At 39.3% G+C, this 27,580-nt stretch overlaps 1 protein-coding gene across 2 annotated transcripts; it reads right to left on the bottom strand.

Moving 5' to 3' along the window:
- Nucleotides 1–356: 356 nt before the first annotated feature.
- Nucleotides 357–26,997, bottom strand: IREB2 (iron responsive element binding protein 2). 2 transcript variants are annotated; one of them, XM_067305764.1, is made up of 22 exons: nucleotides 26,908–26,986; nucleotides 25,771–25,860; nucleotides 22,197–22,362; nucleotides 20,860–20,997; nucleotides 18,587–18,808; nucleotides 16,842–16,911; nucleotides 15,458–15,641; nucleotides 14,789–14,928; nucleotides 13,834–14,005; nucleotides 12,288–12,388; nucleotides 11,720–11,836; nucleotides 10,397–10,556; nucleotides 9,427–9,562; nucleotides 8,644–8,728; nucleotides 7,880–8,036; nucleotides 7,449–7,573; nucleotides 7,070–7,174; nucleotides 6,687–6,829; nucleotides 5,372–5,519; nucleotides 5,161–5,283; nucleotides 4,300–4,485; nucleotides 357–3,662 (listed from the first exon to the last, which is right to left on the bottom strand). In XM_067305764.1, exons 1-22 carry the CDS (start codon nucleotides 26,924–26,926, stop codon nucleotides 3,552–3,554), a joined length of 2,898 nt encoding a protein of 965 aa, XP_067161865.1. In that variant the 5' UTR covers nucleotides 26,927–26,986; the 3' UTR covers nucleotides 357–3,551. The 2 variants fall into 2 exon arrangements, with proteins under 2 accessions (XP_067161865.1, XP_067161867.1); XM_067305766.1 differs by lacking the exons at nucleotides 20,860–20,997; nucleotides 22,197–22,362; nucleotides 25,771–25,860 and having other exon boundaries at nucleotides 26,908–26,997.
- Nucleotides 26,998–27,580: the final 583 nt, after the last annotated feature.

The following is a 27,580-nucleotide window of genomic DNA, read 5'->3' as shown; positions in this document are numbered from 1 at the left end:
TTTGATTAGATAAATGAAAGTAGATATTTTCCTGAAGAAAAAGTTTAAGTTGTTCAGAAGGCATTTGATATAATTATATTAGTCTGGACAGCAAACCAGTTTTAATAGCTGGAGGGCACAATCCATCTTTGCACAAATGGAGCTAAACTTAGCCCAGCTATCACAGGAAGCCTCCCTCTAAGCTGATTAGAACATGCTTTGGAACCTGCATACGAGACACTCCCAAGGGGAAAGCCGGACTGCTGCCTGATTATGCCCTTTCCTATTTACCCTGCCCCTTTCATACATACAATTATGGTGCCATTTTAAGTTAATTCCATACAATCTGTTCAAAATAGATGGTAGCATACAAGAACTGTGATACAATTTTCTTTATTAAAAATAATTTACAACATCAGTAACATTTTATGCACAATTGTCAGCAATTGAACTCTTAAGATATATCTATACAATACTTACTGAACTTAAAACTTACACTGTTTTGTTGGCTTTAAACAGCAGACATTGATTTGCAGTTTCTTAAATATGATTAATATACATTGTTTCATGTCCTTATACTTAGGTGTAAAATTGATAAACATCAACACTACCCCAAAGCTTTGTAGCTTGGGGGGGCAGGGTAGGGGAAGGAGGGATGAAAGGAGAGAAAACATTTAGAAAAATTGGGATAGATTCTTCTCCGAATCAAACTGGAGAGAGAATACTAGGTTAAATACATCTAACACACTGAGTCACTTCTTCAAAAAGGAGCATTTCCTCCTATGCTTTAAGATACTAGAAAGAGGTCTAATTGCACAAGGGGTTGTGCGATCACAGCAGTCCTCTAACTGATTTGTATCCTGCCGCTGCTGGCAAGCAGGCTTCGCTTTTTGATCATAAGCTAGTAGGATCCTAGCAGTGTGTTCAAAGTTAAACGTCTCTGCGCCACTGCCAGGTTACTGAACTGGACTTTCAGCGCTCACTGCGGCACGAGGCGAGAGGGGCAGGCACATCACCCACGGAGAATCAGGCAAGTATTATCTTCATTGGCAGGTCACTGCCACATGAAAAGCAAGAGCTGGGTACAGTAGCAGCGCTGTTCCTCCCGGCATCCACTACCCTTCAGCCTTACAGATCTGATGGGTTTGAGCCAGTCTGCGCAAGTCAGAAAGTCCCAACGCACCGCAGCACGTTTAGGGGTGGACACGCTGCAGCACAACAGGAGTCAAGCTTTAACAGCAGCTGCGCTTCGAGCTGTCTTTCATGGATTTTAAGGCATAGGAGTGCAGCAGAAAGTCACTATGGTAATGAAACCATCATGCCTCTTAACAGAGCTGACTAGCTTTAATTATTGACAATAACTTGTGGATAAGTCATATCCCTTTAAATTGCACTTAATTTCACAATACTGGTTTACCTTGACATGGCTTGGATCACTATCTCCTTCTGAAGCAACAAGCGTGCTATTGCAGGAGAGGGTGGGAGGCTGTGTTCCACTCGAGCATTAGCAGTTGCACAAGAGTTTTAAATAGCCATGTAGCAGTATTTCAATTTATCATCTGTATGAAGCATCATAATGTGTCAGCACTAAAATTCTATTTGCTCCCCAATAATGAACATGCATTTTCTTGAACTATGTCAAGAACATACTTTCAAGCTGGAAAAGAGTATTAGACACTGTCATACTAGAAAAAATCTGCTCATCAATAACTCTTGAAAAAATTAGCAAAAGTGTGCCACAGAACAAACTCAGTTGAATATAATATTAAAAATGCATTAATTTATTACCCATATCAGTGGTATGAATCACTGGAATGGTTATCTTGACTAAAAGAAAAGCACAGCAAAACTAGTGAAATATAGGAACAGATTATACAGAATTTCAAACTAAGGAGTTTTTTCCCCCCCCCAATAAAGATTAAAGAAGATAAACCACAAAGTTATGCCAATGAAATCAAACTCATATGACATTTGAACTATCCCCCAAAATTAATATTTTATAATAATATAATTGTCAGTTTTTAGAAATGTCAGAAACATACTAATAGATTTTAATGGTATTCCTCTGTTAGTTTGCAAATCAACTGCTTAGTGTCTGGTGTAAGTTTAAAGCATATGTAGCAAAGATAATATAGTCCTCTTGAAAGTTCTGATATTTAAGATAACACTTATCAAGAGCAAAAATCTTAAAGCAAAATATTGTCAATTTATAGGTTATTGCAGTTTTCTCCTCCAAAAGAAGTTTATCTCTACATAACCACAAGCCATATTTTAAAAGGAAGCTGTTCAAGTTACAGCAGCACAGAAATAGTGACCTGAAGCTATCAGTAGAGTCACTTGAACAGATTAGAAGCTATAAGTGTTAAGTTGTAAAACAGCTTTTTTGCAGAAACTGTGCATCTGCCATTAATATTAAATAGGAAATAGTGTTTTTTCTTGTAAATGTGCTGACAACTGAATTTACAGCAATTGCAATGGCATAAGAATGAGATTTGTTCAGAATTCTGGGAACTTAACAGGAATCTGTCACTTGTTTAGACGAGCTGTAAAAAACAGCTTATTAGAAAGTATTAAAAGGCAACATGGCTACCTCAACTATTAACATTTTACAAGTAAGTAGATATAGGCCATATTTAAAGCAGAGGAATTAAAACAATCCAAATGTGTTTTTAAAGATTTCAGAAGGTTAAAATGCTAAGGGAAGTACTTTGGCTAACAATACTACAACCAGCACAGCAAAAGCTGATGTCATAAAAAGGACAAACTGCACCCCGTAAAGCAGACGGAAGCTTTTCAATCGAAGCACACTAGCTTGCCAAAAAGCTGGGGAGCCACATTTAATCTGTGTGGAAAAAAAATTATTGCAGTTTTGTTTGTTTTTTGTTTTTGTTTTAAGATTCAGAGGTGTTGCCCATAAAAACTTCATACTTCTAGCACACAATATTTCATAATGTGAGCAGTGTTAAATCAGCATCCAAACGGAACATATAATTCCTTAATAAGAGTCATGGTCTATGATACAGGACACTATGGGCATCACATGGATCCCTTTTTGTTCAGCCCACATTTTAAAGAATAATAAATTCAAAACTGAAGGTCTCTTAACCTCTGGATGAAAAAAAAAAAAAAAACTGTTAGTTTGGCCTTTAACATTCCATACCATCTGCTACCCTTAAACCAACAAACAGCAGTACACAGATTTACAGGTGCAAAAACTAAGTGGAAACAACTTCAGAAAATCATCTTACATAATAATCTTCAGCACAATCAGTTTCAGATTTCGCATAGTTTATTTACAAAATGGTCTGATAAAACATCCCCTCCATACTTACAGCTCTCTGCCACAACACACATGTTGATTTTAGCAATGTTTAATAGCACCATTAGAATATTATTTAAAATCAGGAAGGATCTTGTTGCAGTTACAATGATTCACAATCTTTTACATCCATGGACGAAGTAACTTTGCGCACACTAGGACTGTTTGCAGTTCCACAGTACAGATTCCTGGGTTCACACAAGGCATTTTCAGAATTACCAGTTATGCAAGGTACCCATATAGTCAGTAGCTACTATAAGAATCGTCGAGCCACAAAGTTTAGACTTCCACCATATTTGTATAAAGTTATCTCCATATCATTTTCAAACAAGGCAATCGCGCTGAATACTTTTCCAGTGCTTGTCTTCAAAATAAAAGCAAGAAGAGAGAGACCAATTAAGAGTTTTACTTTCACTTTCCCTTGCTTATGGTCAGCTAACACTAAAACAACAAACTGCATTTAAGGCAAGCAAATTAAATCCTCTTATCTGCCTCTGCAGAACAGAGACACTGCTGGGGACAGAATGAAGGCTTATTTTACCCCACACAATTTGGGTCCAGCTGGGAGCATGCTATGCACCTACTGGCAGCTGAAAGAAAGAACTATTTCCCTAAGAGAAGAAGTACAAGGTATGTACAAAGTATACTACTACAGGTATACAGTTCCTTCAAGAAGGACGGAAAGCTGAAGCCTCTCTTAAGCAGTTGCATTCTTGCTTTTAAGAGCCTGAATGAGCCAAGATTCAATTCTACCCCAATAAAGTGCACATGTACAGGGGTGGGGGGGTGCACACAGAAAACAGTCAAGAATTTCAGGTTGTATAAAAGGTTGTGCAGCAAGAAGGCACATTAACTAAGATGCTTATATATTCTCTGGGAAGCTTCAATACCCATGACAAACATCAGACAAGACTGAGCTTCCTTTCAAAGACCATTAACATTTTTCTGCTTTCAACTGTCAGCATGTTCAATAGAGAAGTTAAAAAGTATTGCAAAGATACCTTAATATCCAAAGTCATTCCTGGTGACAGCTCTTGAGGGAACAATACAGAAAACTGCTCTCTGCCAGTGAGACCCAGAGTAGTTGGATTTTCCCCAGGAAGAAACTGAAGTGGAGCTATGCCAATTCCAATCAATTGACTTTTATGAACCTTCTCAAAGCTTTCAGCTAGAACAGCTTTAACACCCTGCAGAAATAAGTAATTTTCATATTTCAGTACAATAAGTTAAAAAAGTAAAATGCAGAAGCTTCAAATACTTTATTTTATGCCCAAACACCTCCAATTAAAGCTGAAGAAAACAGGTACTTTGAGCCCTGTAAGTAAGCAGGGAACATCTTTTACAGAAAGTTGATGAAAGCAGATAAACTGGAGTAGGACCATACCGTATGAAACACAAATTTAGAAGGCAGAGGGACAAGGCTGTAATTAGCAAGCAGAAAATCCCAGATGGAATCTAGTTGCTTCTATTACTCCCAAATTGTACAAAAGTAATTGGCTGACTAAGAATATATTTTCAGCAGTAGTGGAATCTGGATATAGAGTCTCCAATAGTTAGATGCTCAACACTCTACAGAGACTAAACATAAACCAGCACTAGATAAATATCTAATTTGTCTTAAAGTCTGGAATTCCTGTTTGAGAGTCAAAGCTAAGTTACGCATTTCTGAAATTCAGGTTTATCCTTCTGACCAGTCATTCACTTTATGAAGATTCTAGCAAAGAAACTACAGGTACATCTTTAAAAAAACATGGCATTCTATTCAAAATAGAGGACAATTTGTAAACACATTTATGCCCAAAACTAAGCAACATTTTGAAGTATTTCCAGAAAAAACAAACAAACAAAAAAACTAGCAGTACCAGTAAAAAAGGCCCTTTTGCAGCCCAGTCTCTCGAGCTACCAAGTCCGTACTTCTTTCCTGCTAAAATAATTACAGGGATGCCTTCTTTCTGGTACAACTCCGCTGCTTCAAACACATCTAGCTGTGGAATAACAAAGCAAAATAGTTTGAGCAAGTTCTAAATTCATATCACAGTTTTGGAGCAGTCACACAAATAAATATATTTTTACCGTTTGTCCTGATGGAAAGTGAATTGTTTTAGGAGCTGGTTTTCCTATGAATTTATTCAGAAGCTTGATATTTGCAAAGGTACCTCTTGTCATCACAGCATCATTACCTCTTCGAGCTCCGTAAGAGTTGAATTCACGAGGTGTGAGTCTACGATAAAAATTTAAAGGGAACAAGCAGTTTTAAAGATTTTCTGATTTTAAAACAATATTTTGATTGTTAGATAATTATTGCAGTATCTCTCAAAACTATTAAGTTTTCAATGCATGATGTAAAGAACTAATCTTCCAACAAATGTAATTATATTAAATCGCGAACAAAATTTTTAAATCATCGGTAGATTATTCATCAGCAAAGCTGCAATTTTAAATTCATTTTCTGTGACTTCTTTATAAAGTATTATCATTGAAACAGTATGGCACTTGCAGGAGAATTATGGGGTGACTATTCTAGGTCAAAAGAGCTGTCTAGGAAGAGAAGCACGTTTACTAATCATCTCACCTCTACCAGGATATTTATTAATAAGCATTGCGCCAAAGTGATAGCTTTACTCATACATCAAGCATCTATCTTGGGAGCAGAGGCCCATTAATTCTTGCTTCCCCATAACACTACTCATTCAGACTGAATGCAATCCTTACAAGCAGAGCTCACACCAGTGCTTGTTATTCTGTCATGCTCCACTGATATCGGGATAACACACACACACCCCTTTACAGTATAATAAGGTAATTTCTAAAATGCTCAGAGATATGCAACTGAGGAACTCAGCATCTTGTCATGTTGTGTCCCCTCAGAATTTCAACAGAGCTAAAAGGCACCCATTACCACTGGGGGATGCTGACTGATACAGAGGTAAGCCAGAGCACCCAATTCATATCTATAAAACAGAGCTGTATTGTTCAAATGATACGTATTTCTGGAACTTCTAATCTGTTCTGTGCATCTGTCTGATTGTTCTTGAGGCCAATAACAGTGACTAACTTAATATTAGCAGAAAACCACTCATCTGCTTTTTAAATTAGTAAGTTATTTTCGCTTTGGCATATATTTGGCAGCAGACATTACTGTAACATCAGAATGAGCTCTTTAAGAGGTTTCAGTTGTTTGTTGTAGCCTTAGACTGCAAGATACATTACTACTTTTATATGCCAGTAACAGTGACTATTCTGTTTTAACCATGTATAATTGCTCTTTGATGCAGACAGACATTTATAAAGAAAAGCAACAGTGATGATCAGTTATTTGACATGTGAAACAATCATCTGATCTAATTAGAAGTGTTTAATGCGAGTATTAAATACCAAAAATCCTTACCCTTTGTTGGTCAGATACTTAGCAGCAGCACTGCTCCTTGCAATGCTTCCAGCAGGGGATATGTGATCCGTAGTTACAGAATCTCCCAAATAGAGCAAGACATAGGCATTTTCAATTGGGTGTGGTGAAACCGGTTCTTTGGCCTAAAAGGAAGGAGAAAGAAAACCCACATATTTCCTCCAGGATTCTTAGAGACATAACTTATCTGTAATATATTAAGGCATACTGTTGTACAGGCTCCACTCATTCCAGTGATATTACAGTATTTAAGAGACTGAGAAATATTAATGCTAAGCAAATTTACTACTTAAACAGCCAATCTTTACTGGAATAGCTTATCCTTTGCTTAAATTTAGTGCATGTGGTAGACCCAAAGTACTTACAAGTTTATCAAAAAAGGAAGGACATCTGATGTAAGTAGATTTTAGATCCCAGGGGAATAAAGTTGACTCAGGTGCTTCCAGCAAGTTCCATCGTTTGTTTCCTTTCTACAAAAAGAAAAAACACAGAACAGAGAAATTGGTTTATGACATTTTTACATTCTGAAAGCAAACTTATTGGTGATTCTCTTCTGAACTTCTACTATATGCTATAAGATACCTTACTTTAAAAAAGTCCCTATTTAAAACAAGTGTCCATCTCATTTAAATCCTCCTTTATGGTACTGTAAAAAAAGACTATCCAATCATATTCAACTAGAAAATGTTATAAAGCTACAATGAAACTCAATCTAAGTTATTTAAAACACAAGACCTTTCTTACCTCCATTTTTTCTTTCAATTCTTTAAACATGGATGATATTACACACTCTTCCTCCACTGTATGAAGTTCTTTTCGAGTGGGCCAAATATCTCGTAAGTAAATACTTTTGCCATTAATGCCAACGCCTGAATAAGATTTTAAAAATAATGGTAATTTTGAAAAACATTTATATTAGACTTCATATATTCAAACTCTCCACAGATGGTACCAGATATGCCAAGCACTTCATTAGTTAAGTGGATGTTTTGTTTCATCTGCTAGAAATACCAAGCATGACTAGAGACTTTCTCTTCAAATATACTGTTCTTTTACGCTCAAGTGCACATGAGGAAACCTGTTCTAGGTCTGCCCTAGATGCAGAAAGCAGTAGACACTGCAAGCCAAAGAGCCTCAGCCCACTTCTGAAATGTGAGATGTAAAGAAATAATTACCTAAAGGCTCAGTCTCGAAGTCTATTCTAACAGTGCCTGCTATAGCATACGCAACTACTAACGGTGGAGAAGCAAGGTAGTTGGCACGGACACAGTCACAGAGACGCCCTTCAAAATTCTTGGTTCCAGACAGCACTCCACAGGCAACGATATCACCCTGAAAGGCAGAACCATATATATTTTTCAAAAGACTAATATTTGTTGGTACCTCAACAGGTTGTGCTTTTAATGTTCCACTTCAAATATTTACTCTCTTCAATTTAAAGGCATTCTGCTCTGTCTCACTATCCTTCCTCCTCCTCCCACCATCTCCTTTTCACTCTTGAACCACTGATGTGTTGACCTCTAGTTACTTCAGTGAACTCCTCTCATTTCTTACATTTTGCTTCTACCTCACAGCAGAAAATGCTGTAGCTGTTTATACACTGCTCATTAAAAGCAGTCAAGCACACAGCTCTTTAAAACCTGTTCCTCATTTATGATACAAAATCTACACATTTCATCCTTCATATGATTAGTCTTACATATTTATCTTACAATTGATATTTGTATGCTACAAAGACTGTTTACTACATTTATTCTACATAGCAATGAATTACTATGGTCTCCATCTGATATGCAGCAGATATGTAAAAACATCATGCAAAGTCCAAACCAAGAATAAAGTATCTTCTGCACAGATTACTGTATCTATCAATCACCTAACTGGATAAGAATCTGCTTTAATATTATATCTAAGTATTCACCAAGCCTTAGAGCTATACCTGTTTTATTGCATTCCTGATGGCTTCTGGCAAGGGAGCAGTGTTTCCAACACAGGTTGAACATCCATAACCAACAACCTCAAACCTACATTGAAAAATCCAATTAAGTAGCACATTAAATAATTAAGAACAACTTGTTAGTGGAACTTTTTGAAGATTTTTTTCATTAGTGATCACTAAGAAAAAGGTTTTTTTGGTAATTAGGCATTTTAGGAAGTTAATGACAGGGCATTTCACTGATGCAAGCAGAAAGTTACAAGATAACTTCTTGAAATTAATCAAGGTAAGTCAAACAAAATCTTAAGATATTATAGTTCCTTAAGTAAGGCAAAGCAAAGGCAGTAACATTCTTCACAGAGCACAGAACTGTTGCCGAATTATGAACATAATCTAACTATTGTTACTGAGAATCCCAAAACATGCTAAACACCCCATGAGGGCAGTAATGGCAAGAGACTAATACGGATTGTCCTGAAGAATTTCTATTCAGCTTCCACTTTGAAATATGTAACCATGTGCATCACGTGGAAGATTTTTTACACATGAATAGATCACTACTGAAAACCAGAGCTCAAAGGTAGTGATCTACACAACGTAAATTGTAAGCTGGAAACAAACCTCAGTAAAAGAAAAATTAAGATAACAAGCAGTCAAGATTGCAGACTAGTAAGTTTAAGAAACAGACAAACCCTCATGAACAGCAACCATATTTATCAGCCTGTATAAAACCCACATGTACTGTTTTTTCCTTAAACTACAAATGAAGAAGGAATCAAAACTTACCCAAGTTTACTGAGGTATGGTAATACTCCACTTGAACTGAGGTAATGTGTAACCATCCCACTACCTGGTGATAAACTTGTTCTTATGTAGGGCTTAACCACTAGGCCAGCTTCAACAGCTTTTTTGGCCAGAAGTCCTATAAAAAACAGGACAGATTATGTTTTGGATCTCCCTTAGAAGAATATCTGTATGATGCCACCTTAGTAAATTTAAGCATAAAGAGATAGAGGACAAGTAAAACTCCATTTTATTAATTATTAAAACAACTACCTGTCTGAATAAAGTTACTTAACTTGTAACAATACAAGTCAGGTCTATGTTCCCATTCTTATCATGGAGATGCCCATTTTCTTTTCCATCAGAAAAGTTTCTTTTCCACTTTCTAACAGACAAGTCAATACTGACACAGACCACAGCCTTAGAGGGAAGCTTGTCTGGGCCACAGGGGACCTCAAAAGAAGAAAGCAAGGTCTGGGAGAGGATTAACTCTTCTGGGAAAATTGTATGCAGCCTGTGAGGGGCACACAACTAGCAGTTAAAGCTGAGAGCAGTCGTTTGCAGTTGGCTTGATTTCCAAATTCTGCTGCTGACTGTTCAGTCCAACTGCCATCCAGAGGTCATTTAGGACTGAGTCAAAGCTAAAGTCCACCTCCTGCAACAAGCGTGTCAATATGTGCATTCATCTGAAAGTAGCCCCAACCAGGCTACCTTTTGAAATACTACCAAATATAAATATTTTAGAACTACTGTCATTAATTCTGCCTTATGACACAAGCTCAGAGACTGTATTACAGCAAAGTAACTAGCTAATATGATCTCCAGAACATGTAACAAAACTAGGGTTAAAAATACATTCACAGTTAGCTTTCAGGTCAAGTCAATACCAAGAACCTACAAGAGTGAAGGTAAAGGCTGTGTAAACATGGGGGTAATATTAAGACCAAGTTAGTTCTCATCAGCCACAACATACCTGCAGCAAGCATGACAGATGGATTACAGTTATTTGTACAGCTGATTACTGCAGCAATGACAATACAGCCATGAGATAGCTTGTATTCATTTCCTTCATACTGAACAGGCACAATGTCGTTCTGTTTTTCAGCTGCAATCTGAAACCCTTTAACACCAGACTAGATGATAAAAATACATGTTAGCAGTTATTATGCTATACAGAGTATGACATCACAGCAGGACCAAGTAAGCCCTTATTTTAGAATAATGCAATCAGCTGTCCCATTATCAAACCATAAACAGATTTTAAAAAAAGCCTTCAGTTCAGGCCTCACTCCCCCCAGACACACAGTGATCTCACCCTTTCTCCTTCATAATTACATTATTAACTCTGCAACAATTGTGAACTATTGCCAGTCAGAGCATGATCAACCCCCCACTCTTGTTTCCTGCTATACATGAAAGAATAATTCCTTATGAGCATATGTCTAATTTCATACAATATTTGTGTCTGAATTGGAAGCATACCCAAGATTTTAATTGGAAGAGGATTATAACTAAAAGCAGACCAGGTCCATTAAGATTTCACATCCTCCAGCTCCTTCAGCACTCAATCATCCATGATCAGTTATGGTTTCTTGCTCCTCCACAACTGATCATTCTGTATTATATACCTCATTACAAGCCAGAAGTGCTAAAGCCAATAGACTTATACTGAATAGTGTCTGTATAACAGTGTAGCAGAACCTGTTTCTGCTAATACTGTTGCTAGTCCCCAACCTTAAATGATGAAGATGCATCCCTATATAGCAAACAATAGAAATATGGGCTTCTGAGTGAAAGCATTTCCTCTATGAAGAGAAGTCAAGCTGCAAGCAATTAACTTGCTAAGACTGATGAAGCAGCAGTGAAGAAGCCAGAACACTGATCAGTTTCAAATCAAGTCTTTCTATATCTCCCTTAACATAAGGCAGATTGGGTTGTTTTTTTAATTCTAATTGTTTGGGAAATTAAGCAAAATCCAGCTGGTTTAAAAACTCTGAATAGGATAAACCTTTCCCAAGCTTACACTATTACTCAAGTTTAAGGTTTTCCTCTCCAGAATATTTTTGATCTAAACTATGAAATTAAGGATTTTTGAAGTTCATGTTCATGACAAGTATCTATGACCTACCAGCTACTACTCTAGGGACACTTGTCAAGCAAGACAAGAATGCCTTTAGATTCATAGTTCATAAAATAATAATGAGGGCTCAGCAGGTATGTAAAGAGTAAGTAATAGTACATTTATTCATGCAAATTACAAGAAGTATCTTTTGAAGAGTACATTAGCTGTACAAACCTTTTCATTTAAGCAGGCTTGGAAATCACTTTTCATGTTATTAACAGCCACTCTATCTTGGGACCTCTTGGGGCCACTGACATATGGAATTATAGAACTTAGACTAATTTGCACTACCTACAAAAAAAAAAGACACATACATTATGAATCACAGCCTAACAATATATTTAATATGCTCTTTTGAGGCATCAATGCCCTATTTTGTGTAAAAACTGAATGTTCCAAGACATTAAAACTCAGGGCTTAAATTTTTAAGATTGCTCATTATAGAGGGCTATTGATCTTACTCAAGTGTTTTAACATTATCTCTAAATTTTCTGCCATCCACATGAGACTTACCTGGTCATCTGCAAGGACAAGGAATTCAGTATTTGTTAACAGGTATGAACATTCCCTTCCACCCCCACACTATGTTTTGCAGGCATACCCTGCTTCTCAAAACCATGAGTTAATAAATGCAACCTTATTAAGGCAACAAAAAGTACACTGGGATACCAAACAGTTCATCAACAGTAGTTACTCGTTAAAAGAATCAAATATAGGCAAAAATAAGTCATTCCAAACATACCTGGGAATACTCAGGTTCTCCAGAAGAACTCTCATCATTCCTAAATAACTTCACAGCTTTAAGATATGCTTCCATGACCTCAAGCTTGGCCTTGTCAAAACCTAAAGATGACATTTTCAAACATGAGAATAGTCATGCTAAAAAAAAAAAAAAACAGAAAAAACAACCTCCCCCCTCCCCCCCAAAAAAAACCTCTCAGAAGTTAGGACTGTTTCAAGCATATAAAATTATTCTTGTATATCCAGAGTCCTTGTTTTTCAAGGAAAACCACTTCCATGCCAAACGCTCCAGGAGCTATTCAGGAAGGATACATGAATTACAATATCTATGTGACTCATGTTTTTGTTTGTTCGTTAAAAAACACAACAAAACAAAAACCAAAAATCCCCACACAACTTAAGTTTTCTTCTTATATTAAGGAACAAAGTAAGTTGCTTCAACTCCAGCATAATTAAATCAGCAGATTTGTCCTTCAAGTTCATTAAGTTTTCCCTCTATTAAGATTTACTCAGTTAATACCGATTATGTTTAGTTGACAATAGTCAATACTACTGACTACTGTTAGAAAATCAGTTTTGCTTGCTCTGCACTGACCAGACAAAACATGTTATCAAAAGTGTTTAACTCACATTTAATATGACAGACTTTAGTTCCAGACAGGCTTACTAATACAAATGGACTTTTCTGGAGTTTGTTTGTTACCTTGTGGTTTTCTCTATTTGTTCAGGTTTGAGAATAATGGATATCTTTGTACCTTAGCTTAACATGTCAGTGAATTAATCCTCTCTCAAAGAAAAAGCTTGGGGGGGGGGAGGGGAAATCAGAAACGTGATTTATTTTGCAGTTTTACTTATTTCTCGTAAACACTCTAGAAAATTGTTTTTTATTTTTGTAGGGAGCTTGCAGGTGGCTAAGACAACAAAAATAGGTGTTCATTTTGTATCCAGAAGACTGCTATTCTGTATACTTCTCAAAATATAAATGAGAATTTTCTTGCACTTCTTTTAGAGCTTCATATATTTTTCAACATCCAGAGTCCTTGTTTTTGAAAGCATAAATTGGGCAAAAATAATATAATGTTAATACATCAGGAATCAGGCAGATGAACCAGACTGGATGCAGACTTAAGGGCAAGGCAGCTCTTCACATGTCAGTGTCCATATATAAAAATTATGGCCCAAGTTAAATACACGGAATACATGGAAACAAAACAAGGAAATACCCATGCTAGTAAATCAGGTAAACAACTCAGACCCAAACACCACATATTAAGTGTCCCACAACATTAGCCAATAGTAAATAGGCATCGTACAGTTTCTGTGGTGGTTATTACTCAGGTGCATGAGATTCTACAGGGTAAAAACTGTAGCAAAGGAGAACCCATGCTATAGCTTGTTATTGTACAGTGCATTTTATACATTAGTCCCTAGTCGACACTCTGCAGAAAAAAAAAACACCATTTAAGATGCATCATTGGGTTTTATGCAAAAATATATTGCACCTAAACCACTAACACAATGAAACATTGTTTTAAATCCACCCTTACCTGTATGCTTTAAGTGCTTCAATGTCACATTATCAACAGGGAAAAAGCTCAGAATAGCACCATATTCAGGACACATATTTGCTATTGTGGTTCGGTCTGCTACAGAGAGCTGGGAAACTCCACTCCCAAAAAACTCAACAAATTTTCCAGCGACATCAGCTTGCCTAAGTTGCTGTTTAAAAGAACACAAGACAGTAACATCTGGAACATAAAGAGGTAAAATGCAAGCAGTGTTTGCTGCAACTTTAAGTCATGAACATTTAAGATGAAAGGCTGAAACCTTAAGACACATTTGCAAAAAACAAACCCCATAAAGATTCAGGGTTCTAAAATCTAGACTGGAAGTTGACATAACGAACACTGCCATCTGCAGCTTAGTTCTTCAGATTTCCTAGTCAAGAGCAGATAGATGCTTCTTAAAACATCATGTCAGAAACAAGTAGAAGAATATATTTTCAAAGCAATCAAAGCTCTTAAATGCTTTGACACTAGCTCTTCACCTACTAAAACAGAGATAGTTTGTGTGTCTCTGTGGCAAAACCCTGGCTTCAGAAGAGATATGCTAGAGTTAATGCAAGTGTATAACCACAGCCAGGCCCAGGGTCTTACAGAAGTTTTTTAGGAAAAAAAAAAAAAGTATCCAGAAGTAGTTCTGGAGCTAGAGAAAAAGCCTACTTACTGTCAGTAAGTGGGGGAAGGGGAAAACATGGGACAGGATTTTTTTTTTTTTTTTAATAAAGCGAAGGGACTATAAATATACCATTATAGCAGTAAAAACTCTTAGAGGACTTTTAAATAAAAAGAGTTTAGAGCTTATTAATATTTTTCTGTATAACCATGATTAAAGGTACGCCACAGATACTCTCAGCATTCAGTTCAGCTCTCAAACATCCCTGGTAGGGCTTGTAACAAAACTACAAAACTGGCGCTGCCTGGAGAGGCGCTGAGCTCTTACCTTCGTAATGCTTAGGACAATGTCTATGGACGTAGCAAGGGGGCTGGCCGTGCCGGCCAGTTCACACCCCACCACCTCAGGCAAAGTGAGCATGACCGGCATCCCCAGCATCACTGCCTCCGTTTCAATCCCTCCAACACCTGGAGGGAGAATATTCGGTTGTTTGTCATCAGTTTAAGTATCTGACACTAAATATTTTGAAGCCCCCTTTAAAAACTAAGAAAATCCTTCCTATTAAGCTTAAAGGCTATAGCAAGAAATGCAGATGTTTTCTATTAAACATACGTATCTGGAAAATACAATCAAGCCAGACTACCACTGAAGTAGTTACACTTCAAACTTAACCTGAAAATACTTTATATCTAGTATTGACTTTACATGAAAAAAAGAAACGTTAATGTGAATTTTACACAACATGTACAAACAGTACCCATTTAATTGCTTTTTGGATTGCTTTTTGGCCGTTTTCTCTTTAAATTATAAAAAGCAGTTTCTTGATGGTGAGAAGTGTCAATTGAGGTTACATTTAGAGGAAAAACATTCTGAAGAATAATTCAAGACAGAATTTGTTATGCTTGAGATAGAAATATCCAGTGGGAAGAAAGTATTTCTCAATAATACTTTAATATGCCTTTCAAAGGGTTATCAAGTTACACTTAGCATACTTACCCCAGCCCAAGATACCCAAGCCATTTACCATGGTTGTATGAGAATCTGTGCCAACCACACTATCTGGATATAGGAAATCTTTAACTTCAAAAACAACTCTTGACAAATATTCCAAGTTAACTTGGTGTGCCATTCCAGTTTCAGGTGGAATTATGGAAATATTCTTGAAAACCTTCGAACTCCACTGTAATTGTTCCAAAACAAGAAAATTGTAAGAGGTTGTTATAATAGGTTGGATTTTTTCTTTCCCCAAAGATTTTTTTTTTAGAACATAATTAAAATGACAGAACCAATATGCAATACAACAGTACTTGTTATTTAAGTGGCTTTTGCTCATTTGTGAAACAGAGCTACATGATACACCTGGATTTTATACATTTTTGATCATTAACAAAACCATTTACTCAGTTCCTATTGAGGACTGAATCAATAATTCATACCTACCTTTCAAAAGTCGGTCTGCACAAATGTGTTATCTTTCAATTCAAACAACTTATATTCGAAGAACTAAGACTAATATTTAGACAACAGAAACTAAGCATATATAGCAAAATTCACTACACATTTTACATCTCTGGATGAGGCTGAAGATGCAATTTAGAAAAGTGTCTTGCCTAATACAAACTCAAATGTTAGATTTGAGAAAAGTTGACATGAAAAGTGGTAACAAAGTGTTTAGTTTAGCAATTTCCCTCTTGAATAATGTAAAAGCTATTTGCAAGTTATAGAAAGATCTCCTAGTCCACCTGTACACAGGGATTTGGGTCATCGCACTGGATTCCTGGACTGTGCTACATCTGTGGATGGTGATCAGACACCAGTGTTGCAAGTCTCCAGCTAGCAAAGAAACTGATGTTCACCACACAACACTTGCACTAAGCACAACTCTACCAGCCCTGCTGCCTAGCTCGAGAGCAGCAGTGTCTTAACACCGGCTGCTGTTCAACACTAACTTCAGTAAGATTTGTAACAGGACTTTGGATAAACAGACCTTTTATCCAGAAGCTCACTGAAAAGACCTCATAAGTACTAACGCTTCTTAAGTATCCACTTTGTCCACTGGTCTTTACACTGACAAGAACCGAATCAAACAGTACAAGTTTTTTTTAAATCAAGAGTTACAAAATATATTCTCTCCCCCTTAAGCAACACCTAGGTTTAGGTCCTCTGCTTGCCTAACAATATAATAGCTATTCTTTAACTTAAAGCCAAAGCCCATATTATTAGCCAATTTCCTGTTCACACAGGAAATTCGGATTTGAAAGTCTGACATTTCCAGAATGATTACATTTAAATTAAATACATGAACACTGGCAGACAGACAAACAGAACATAATATTAAACCACCACAAACAATACAAAGCCCACAGGTACACACACATACCTTAAAAAACTGAAGCCTCTCTCTATTCCTGCCAAATTCCATCTCTTGATTTTTCAATACTGTCTCAGGCCTAGGAAGATACCAAGTTTACAAACACCACCAAAATTTGTTTCAAATTACAGAAGAACAAGTTATTTTCAGTTGTTTGATGAAAGACTCATTTAAGTCTGCCATTTGCAAAGTTTGAAGTTAGTCGTTGTTAGAACAAAGATAATTCCCCCCTTGCAGGAAGCTCTCTCTAAACAGTGGAAAAATAACTGATTTTGTCTGGGCTGTGCTTGATGACCAGGTTTATTCTAGGTATAGCCTACCTAAAGCAAATCATCTCAAATATACCCACTACAAAAGAACTATTCCCAACATGTACTACAATATAGGGAAGCTATTTTTTCAGTCAGTACGCTTACAGGTTGCACACCTTGAAATTCAGCTCTTGGAAAGAACCAAGGTGTCCACTATTCCATGTAAAAAAAACCAACCTTCCATGTTCAATTGTAGTCCTTTAGTAGCCAAGTAGAACATTAAGACAATTGTAATTATCCTCCACTCCTGTATTTTTTCCTCCAAGCCCCATTTTTTATTCACAAGTACTCATCAGTAGTCTCTTAAAACAAATCTTCTATAAGCATTATTTATGGAAGTACTGATCTTCATTATGAAGGAGTAATCCCCTGATAATTTTGAACGAATAACCTCTGCTTTGAGAGAGTGGACAGGGACGGGAACATACTTGTTTAATAACAGGAAGGAAAAAGGTCCTTCGTGGGGTTCTAGAGGTGTTTTTACATCATGACCCTTCCTCCTCTCTTCTTTGCAGAGTCAGGAGGTCACTGGCTATGTCGCTTTGCAAAGCCCGGCAGGATTGTCATCGTTCACACTGCAGCTTAATGAATACCACTGCTGTTTTGCTGCCAGCAATATTGGTATTGCTGAAAACACCACTAATTGTGTTACTGCACCTGCACCAAGGAGGAACATTTGCACATCTACAAAGTTACCAGGACAGTCAGTAGCCTACTACTGCAGGCCACTGATTTGATCAGCCTTTAAATTCGACACATCAGGAACAGCAAGACAGGAATCTAGACAGCCTATCAGAAAAATAGAGGTGGCAGCTGAAAGAGAAGGATGATTCCATGGAATTGTCATAGAGTAGCACAAAACGATCCACTGACAGTACTGAAAATCTGGAATAGGCAGACAGATGAGGTCCCTCTGTGCCATTACATACACAGCCAGGACGTACAGTGAATTTCAACTCAAGCACAGAAGGACTGAGACATTACTTAGAACCTGGGGGACTATGCATAGGCTATTTCCTAGTTCACCTGGAAAAGCTGGAAACTTCTGCAAAGCTTCCACATGAAGACTAAAATTTACTTTTAGCCCTAAACCAATGCTTCACTGAGGTTTACTTTGTAATTTACAAAGGATTACTCCCACGCTTTCTTTTCCTTGTAAGGAAGTAAGGGAAGTCTCCAAATTCAATTTGAAATGACAGCCATGAGTCAGACAAACGACCATCTGCACTGTGTTTACTAAAGTCCTTCTTTTCAAAAAATATTTAGTGTAGACTAATTCAGATCTACTGCATCAGACATCCTTCTAGATGCTAAAACCTGTCTCTGGCATATGTGAAGGAAAGTATAAAGGGATGTTTAGAAGAGTCGCATCTCTAAATTGTCACAGGTAGTGCTTAACAACAGAAAAGGGTGCAAATAATTAATAAAAGGGAACTTTCATACTCAGGCACCGGCTGAAGATGAAAAGGACACAGGATAGGTGTATTCTCAATCTGTGCAGAAAATTGTCCTGAGTTGCGACTTGAATCTCCAGCACCACACGGCCCCTTGCAACCTGTTTGACCTCTGCAAGGTAACTTCCGAGGCTGTGCTTTAAGTGGAGAAAGCTTTGCCATTGGCTTCTGTGAATCGCCACCTCCAGGATTTGGAGCATTCTGTATTGCACTGTAACATTGAATAGAAGAATAATTTAGACATCAGTTTTATTTTTGCAATCCCTTTAATGACTATTAAATATTACCTAAAAAATAAGCCATTTTATTACAGTCCTAAAGCAAACTATCATTGGATATGCTTAATTAACTAATGTATTATGGAAATCTAAGATATTTAAATGAACTGCACTGAATTGTCTAAGAGATTAACATGACAAATAATTCCTTCAACTTGTTCACAACAGACCAGAGTTCTTTATAAGCAATATTGCTAGGGCTGAACTCAGGGCTTTAACTTTGAAGCTGTAGGAAGAGCCTCATCCAAGCAATGGACTGGCCAAGCATGTTTCTTCTTATTCTCTAGGGCAGTACTGTGCATGTTTTGTTCAATCCACGAGAAACGACTACAAATGAAACTTCCTCAAGGAAAGAAGCACTCTGACATTTAATTAGGCTTTTGATAAAATTCTTAAAGGCTCAGATAAAATTTATATGCTATTCAAACCACACAGATATATGATAGAGAAAAAAGGATTTTTTTTTAAGTCCATATAACATGCTACCCTCTATTCATGCTATATTTGGTCTTCTCATGAGAGCAAAGCAAGCTTGTTGTGAAAAATAAGTGACTTTTAACCTATTATTTACCAAATCATTGATTTGTCATTAAAGGCACTGCTTTTTTCTGCTTTAATAAAAAGTAAAGATAGTTGTTAGACTGCAGGATACTGCATGGGTTCAGAGGATACCTTGCCTAAATCCAAATTCAGTCCATGAGCCTCTGATAGGCCAGAGATGGAAGCTATATAAAAGCAGCACAAACCACCCTGTAGCAAAGGTGTTCTTATCATATGCCAGCAGCTGCTGAGATGCTATAAGCTTTCCAAATGCAGAACTGCAGGAACCGGATTTATCATTTAAAAGCAGCATGTTGATACCTCTTGCCAGCAGTTGGTCTTTCTGATAATATTAGGCTAGCCTAATTGCAATTGAATCAGCTGTCCCTCCAAGCACAAGAATGGACAGTTCACAGAACTGAAACAACACAGATCAACCCACCGAATTTACACCTTGTTGCTTTTCATTCTTCTAAGCTACTAACAAAACTGAAATAGTGTACGTATTTGGAAGGTCTACAGAAATAGAATTCATACGCATACCTGTTTTATCACAGGCTTTTTCTCTGAACTAAAATTCCTAGAGAATTCAAGCAATTTACACAATTCTGCCCCATTTTGGAAGTCTCCATTGTGTGAAGTGGGGGGAAGGAGCTGTATTATTTACTTAGAGAAGTTAGGCAAACACTGAATAAAATGCAGGTTTTTCCTCTCCTGCCAGGTGTTATGTTTCTGGCACAAGGCAACCTCAGGCTGGTTTCGTCACACCACTGCCTGTCAGAAAAGGAGAACTTGGTTGTCAGTTTTCCAGCCCCTGACACTCCCAGACTCCTGCAAGTACACTTCCCTCTCCACGCAGTCTTTTCATCGGTAGCAAAATCCAGGCCTACACCAAATCACAGCCACAACATAATTACAATCTTTCCACAGGTCCAACAGGACAGCAAGCCACTTCTCCAGAGCTCTGACAAGGCAGTTATATTTAGAATAAAAGTTTGTGTAACATTAACAGTAAAAACAGGGCAAGGCAAAATTAAAAACCAACTACCTCTGCCTCATTCTCTTAAGACATACTATTTTCTGGAAACTGTGCCAGATCCAGTTATTTCAGTAGTCTTTGCCCAGAACCTGTGTTGTCAGTCAGCTTGATCCATAGCCCCGACAAGCATCCCTCCCCTCCTTCAAGAGGGGCATTTTTATCCAGAAGGCCTCTTTCAGGCAAACATCCATTTACAGTGTGCAACTCCCGTTGACGGATTGGTATACTGAGCGCACAGAGAGGTTAAGAGGAGCCTTAGACCGTCAGGTCTAGTTGCAGGCATCCACACATGACAAGGGATTTACTGAGCATGGGTGGTACTAAGGCTGGACTGAATTCATACTTCAGAATCAAACCCCTTGTACCAGACAAAGATTACAGCTCATCAAAAACGTGGTCCATCACCATTTGCTGAAATCAATCTGCAGAGAATGGTCAACAGTGAGATCAGTCGGGCAGGCAGGATTGACTTTCACAGGATCTCCTCCAGCATTTCTCACCGCTTCCCTCATGGCAGCAAAATCCACCATTGCAGGAATTCCACTGACGGGGAAAAAAACATAGTACAGTACCATAAGACATTAACTCACTAAAATAAAGCTAAATATACAAGTTTATTTTTAAATCTAAGTCTAGATCTACCTGAGTTCTATTTCAGATAATAAGCCCCTAATATTTTATTCTCTAAATTTTAAAGAGCTTGAAATATATTTTTAAAAGTTAATGGAGTAGGTATTTATACATAACAGGCAACAGCATGCTTTAAGGTAATGTACCAAACAAAATACAGGAACACCTCAAAGAACAGAATTACATTTGCTCTTTTGTCTTGCTATGCTTCCGACGTGTGACAGTACTTTATTATAACACTCATTTTTAGATACTTTTTACCTTTATAATACAAAATTGCTATGTGAACAAATGCTTGTGCTATACATTTTAATATCTTGCAATATATTATGACTCTTCTTACAGAACCAGTCATTTCTGAAGCACAAAGCATTTTACAGAAGTAAATACTCTTACAGTTATAAGTGTACCTAAAATACAAAACCAAGGTGAGAATAATGCTTGCATAACTCAAATACTATATAAAATTTTCTTGATTTTGCTTGCAGAGCAGAAGTTACTGTTATTATTACTATCCTAATTCCTTTTCTGCTTCTCCAGCTTCTTGATAAACATATAGTTAATGAGTCAGCAAAACATCCTAAACTTAAATTTGCAAGTTGCTGAAGGTTTGCCCTTTTAGCTATTCCATATTCAAATCAGAAAAAAATTAATATCCTAAAAGCTTTCTTTTTTAATAAATGCATTATTCATGGTTTCAATGGCATTTCGTATACCTGTGGAGCAAGCAGTATTTAATCTTCAGTTAACTCTATATATTTCAATGAACCACCAGCCATTTGGCTACAGTCAAAATGTCACCGCTTCCATTTGTGTTTTGGCTCTTATCCTGTCAAACATTCCTTGTAGGCTGACACCCTCACCCTCACCAACCTGCACTAAAACCAGGGTACTCTATGGAGCAACTCCTATTCTTGCATCCCATGCAAATATCACGATACATTTACCAGATAGCAGAAGCAGTGCGCATGTTTCTATTAAGAAAAAGAGATACTTCAGTAGCAAAAGGCTGGGTCCTGTTTATTCTCAAGCTAAAGTATCATTCATACTGCTCAGTGAGTTTCCACAGATTATTGCAGAAGTTTTGGCAGACACACACACACACCACTTACGTAAAATCTTGAAGAACAACTCTGGCAGGACAGAAGGGCACTTCAACATTATTCTGCTTTGTTTTCCAGTCTAAAATGTTCATAGCATCTGTTTCTTTCACTAAGAAGCCATCGCAGTTACGGACACTGGATTCAAACAACACTCGTATGGAATAAGGCAGAGTATCTAGGGCAAGGCAAAGTAACTGACTTAATTAGTGCAACACCTTCAGCTTATGTACTTAAAAAAAAATTTACAGTCTCACATTTCCGAAGAGTTCTGCTCCAGCAATTTTCAAAGCTTACAGCTAATCCAAATCTATTTGTACGGGCACAATTTAGTCATAAATAGCACAGAGGAAGTGAAGGGGCAAACAGTAAACAAATGCAAACTGGGGATGGGAAGAATTAGAGCTACAGGAGCCTGTTTGTCCAGTTGCTTCTGGTTTTGATCTTCATTATACAATATGGAAGAGCGAGCTGCGTAACGTACACATTGCAGAAGAGGAGTTTTCATATGGGGTTTGAATGGAAGAAGCCAGCGGCTTGACTGTGTCCTATCAAGACAGTGACATTTAAGGCGGCACGCTATGCTGGCAGGACAGAGATGCAAGGAATCCAGAGCTGGGATTACTGACCAAACGGAATAGGTGAAAGGCAGTAACAATCAGTATATTCCAAAAGTACTCTGCATTGCAAGCTTTACCATGCAATTACTTGAGACATTAAGCCAAAAGCAATTAATACCAGAATATCTTCTTCTACTTTCATACAAACAGTGACACGAAGACCAGGAACTATTCTGACCTGCGCTCTAAACTTAAAACATATTTCATAAAATATGAAAAAGAGCAGCATTTCATTAAATGCAACTTTAGTTACTTTGTTACTGGTCTGGGTTACAGATCTAGAAACAGCTTTCATGGGAAAATTTAGGGAACTAGAAACAGTGGAAAAAAGGGAAGAGAAAAGAAGAACCACAAGTCATTATTGACTGAAAATAAAATCAAGATCAATTCACATTCTCCCCAAATATCATTCTTTTCCACATAATTCAAGTAGGCAAATGACATTACAATAACAGTGAGAAATGTTAGTTGGATGAAGAGGTTTAAACAGTTAAGCAACTTTGTTTTGGGGAGGGGAAAAAAAAAAGGCAAAGAAAAAAAAAGTTTTGCTGGTCTTAACCTAGCCCACAAGTTTGTCTACAAACTATTAACATAGAATTTTGACTCTGTTCTCTTTAGGCATTTTTGTCAGATATTATCTATTATTGTCTAGTTAGACAAGTCACTCAAAATATAGAGGTGTCATTAAAAACGTGTCCAAATCTGCTGTAATGCCACGACTCAATTTAACATCTAAATTAGCAGAATAAAACTGGTTTGTTTTTTCTTGGATTAGCAATACCATGGCAGCACACCCTTGCAATGACGAAGGCTAACTGCACCGTGGGCTGCTTAGCAGCCATCAGGTATGGGAAGGGATTATCCCCCTCTGTTAGGGGCTCACAGGGTTGCATCTGCAATCCCACGTGGGCAGTTCTGGCCCCCCAGGACACGAAAGATCTCCAAAGATGGGAGCCCTTCACTAGATGCTCTCCAGAGATGGCTATGGGGTTGCAGCACCTGACATACTGGCATGGTTGAGGGAACTGGGTGTGCTCGTCCAAAGCTGACGGGGGGGACGAACTCTAGTCTTCCTCAGCCTAACAGATCTGTCGAGAAGGTGAAGCCAGACTGTTCTCAGAAGTGCACAGAGAAAGGACAGAAAACAGCCACCAGTTGCTGCAAGGGACATCATGGTAGGGCATAAGGAAGAAGCTCACCACGCGGGTGCTTACGCACTGGAGCGGGGGGGCCCAGAGGCACTGTGGAATCTCCCTCCTTGGAGGCTCACAGAGCTCAAAGGGGAAGTTTCACTAGCCTTGGAGGTAGCCCGGACCGGACCTCTGGAGGTCCCTTCCACCCTAAATCATCCTGCGGTTCTGAGGTCCTTCTAGCTACAATTTTCCCCATCACTGAAGATGATTTTAAACACTAGAAAACCAGATTCTCCCTAGCAAATTGGCAAATAAGTCAATTAACATTTACATTAGAAATTTAATTACCCTAAATAGGCACTTATTGTCAGAGTAGAGTCAGAAGCACCAAGATAGAGGGCAAACAGGCAAGACCCCAAATGAATGTTTTAGCAACAAATGCAATGAGCAATTCCAGATGCAGGATTTCTTACCAATGTTGTCCCACACTGTGCTTCAGTTTTATTTCATATTAATATCTTGCTAATATGTGGACAATGATGCTACCAACTTCTGTACAGAAGTTTGCTGGAAGAGACTCCTAGTCTATTTTCATATTCCTTCTTGGAGTATGTTTAGCAATTTCTGCTGCTGCCTGAAGCTTTACAGCACATCTAGACAGAAAATACTGTATTCTGTTTCAATTTCTACTACTGTCAACAAGACCTCCAAAAGCTGCAGCAGAACTGTCTGGTTCTGTTACTGTCATTCTGCTGCTTCTTCCTGGACAAAATCACAAACAGAAGTGTTCTACCTCCAGCTTATGTTCTTATGCAAAATATTAACTTCATTATTACAAGACGTAGAAATTTGCAAGAGCGCACAGCTGTTGCACAAAATTTGCAGCAGCCATTGCTCCACAAGAAAGGGCTCTCCTCTCTCTTCCCTTCAAACAATGGGGAAGTAATCCCTGCTGTCAAACACTGGTTTACAGTGACATACCCATGGGTAATTTTTTTGGTTAATAAATGCATCATGAATCCTGTGAACACAGGAGAGTAATACAGATCTGACAAAACAGGACAACTGAAAAATCCCAAATACCTTTAATATGCACCTTAAGTAGACATTTTAGGAGTTGAATATGAAAGCAAAGGGAGAGAATAAATGATCAAAGCATACTTTCATTACAAGAGGAAAGCCTATTCCAGATGACACTGATCTATAGCTATTCTCCATCCACATGCCTTCTCCTCCCTCATTACATACATACATTCATTTTTTAAAAGGCATCCAGACACAGAGGCCCAATAAAAATCTTTTTGACACATATCACTTAGTGATATATTGCATACTAATGACACATGGAGATTAAGCATTCGTCTGTACGCCACAAAAATTCATCCTTCTGCAACAGTTGCAATAGAAGCTATGCTCCACTATCTGAAGTTACTAATAAGGTGAAGCTTGGATACCAAGAAGCAGTAAAAAGTGATAGTAAAATCTATATTTATTTTTAAAGTACCATTTAGCAGTTTTCTGTGACTTCATTGTTTCCAAAGGAGATTACCCTGATTTGGAGCATTGCCTAAAACTCCAACAACACCGCCCATAATCTCCCCCTAACTGAAAAAAGCTACAAGAAATATTCTTTTCATCCCCCACCCCCCAAACTGAAGTTGATATTATTCAACTTCATACAGCAATAATAGATTGGAAAATTATATGCTTTCAAATACACCTATTAAGAATTCCTGTACTCATGACTGTACCCCCTAATATTTTACAATAATAAGGGGTACATGTTTGCTAATGGTACTATGCTAATTACCAACTGTTAAGAAGTTTCATTACCATATTTGGTGCCTCCAAGCTTTGAGACATTGTAGAACTTCTTTTGTGGATAGTTTCCTAATGCTTCAATTATGGGCTGGTAAGGGATTCCTGGGGGGAAAATAAATAAATTATTGATACAAAAGAACAGAAGGTTCAAGCACTGATAAAACCAGATTTTGATTTCTGACTTTACCAAAAATAATTTTCTTATATGACTACAAGTAAATCGAATATAGAAAGGTTTCTAAAGGGATTAAGGCACCTAATGATACAGATGTGTGGCTACCATGATTTTTAAAAGTATAATGGTAGACACATCTGTTTGCACAGCTAGATGCCTAAATACAGATTTGACCTTTACTGCTTCACTTCACCATCTACAAAACAGGATAAACGGTGCTTTACCAACTCAGATGAGAAACACAAGTCATAATAGAGTAGAAAAATAAAGCATTAAATGCTCAGATAACGACGAGCAAGCAAGAGACAAAAATAAACCTCAAAACAGACATTAAGAGGTGAGGATAGCTACCTTTTTAAAAAGCAGTTTACAAAAAGATCATTTTCATGCAAATGCTAGCAAACTAAATGGACACTGCCACTAACAACAATAATATCAGGCCTGAAGAACATCGCGTACGGAAGCTAAAGGAGTTACAGCCCGGGCACCGAGCTCAGCGCCGCCGCCGCGGAGCCGCCAGCCGCCGCCGCGGCCCTTTGTGCGCGCTGCGCTCGGGGCCGAGGCGGCGCCGCGCACCGAGCACCGCCCCAAGCGGCGCGGCCCGGCGCGGCCGCTCGCCTCAGCCTCAGCCCCGGCCCCGCGCAGCCGCGGGGGGACGGCGGCAGGGCCGGCCGCGCCGCCGGGAATAACGGGCGGGCCCGGCGCGGAACAAAGCGGGGCCGGTAACGGGCCGGTAACGGGCCGCCCCGCTCCGCCCTCCCCCCGCCGCGGGCGGCCCCCGGGGGGGGGGGGGGAGGCCGCCGCCGCCGCCGCCGCGCTCGGGCAGGGCCCGCTCCCCGCTCCGCCGCCGGCCCCGCTAAGGGGCGAGGCCAGGCCCAGCGCCGCGGGGTCCCGCTAGCCGGGCGGCGGCGGCCCCGGAGCGCGAGCCCCGCGGCCGGAGACCGGCGGCGGAGACGGGCCGCGCCGCCACTGACCTGGCCTGGCAGGGTCCATCGCCGGCGACCATATTAGCTCCGCTGGGGAGGGGGAGCGGGGGGCGCGGGCGGAGCCGCCGCCAGCTCTCGCGAGACCCGCGCCCGGCGCCCCGCCCCCGCGGCCCCGCCCTCCGGGCGCCGCGGCTCACGCGAGACGCGGCGCGGGGTGCGGACGGGAAGGCTCCTGGGCTCTCGCGAGACGCAGCGGAGGGAGGTGCGCGGAAGTGAGCGGGGGGGGGAGGGGGAGGGCAGGCCGCTCTCGTGATGCTCCTGGGCCCCATGACGAGTGCGGCGGGGGCGGAGCCGCCCTCCGGGGGAGCCCTTGGGCCCCGGCGCGAGCGTGGCCGTGGGCGCCGCCTATTGGCCGGTGCCGCGGGCTGCGTGATGCCCCGCGTGACGGGGCGGGGCGAGGGGCCGGGCTGGGGGCGGGAGGTGGCGTGGGGCGGCCGTTACCGCCGTTACCGCCGTTACCGCCCGCGCTGCCGCCTCACGCCCCGCCCGGGCAGCGGCCTCGGCCTGCCTCCGCCCTGCCGCACAGCCCGGCCTGGCCCTCCCCCGGCGCCAGTCGCTACTCATATTAGATTTTCTTCGGGAGTTTTTTTCTCATTTCACGCTTTATTCTCTTTTCTTGCTTTCAAATTGTGATTTTTTTTTTTCCTAACTGGAAGCGAGG

The sequence above is a fragment of the Apteryx mantelli genome, chromosome 15 (genome assembly GCF_036417845.1).
Source record: "Apteryx mantelli isolate bAptMan1 chromosome 15, bAptMan1.hap1, whole genome shotgun sequence".
Lineage (NCBI taxonomy): Eukaryota > Metazoa > Chordata > Aves > Apterygiformes > Apterygidae > Apteryx > Apteryx mantelli.
The sequence above is the reverse complement of the archived record's forward strand: the minus strand, read 5'-3'. Positions and strand labels throughout refer to the sequence as shown.

Excerpts from the sequence above, each read along its gene's own strand:
- IREB2 (XM_067305764.1), bottom strand. Across the intron at positions 10,557-11,719 it reads AAGCCTGCTTAAATGAAAAG|TCTGGTGTTAAAGGGTTTCA; the intron begins GTTTGTACAGCT and ends TTTATCATCTAG. Across the intron at positions 7,574-7,879 it reads CTTCGAGACTGAGCCTTTAG|GCGTTGGCATTAATGGCAAA; the intron begins GTAATTATTTCT and ends AATCTTATTCAG.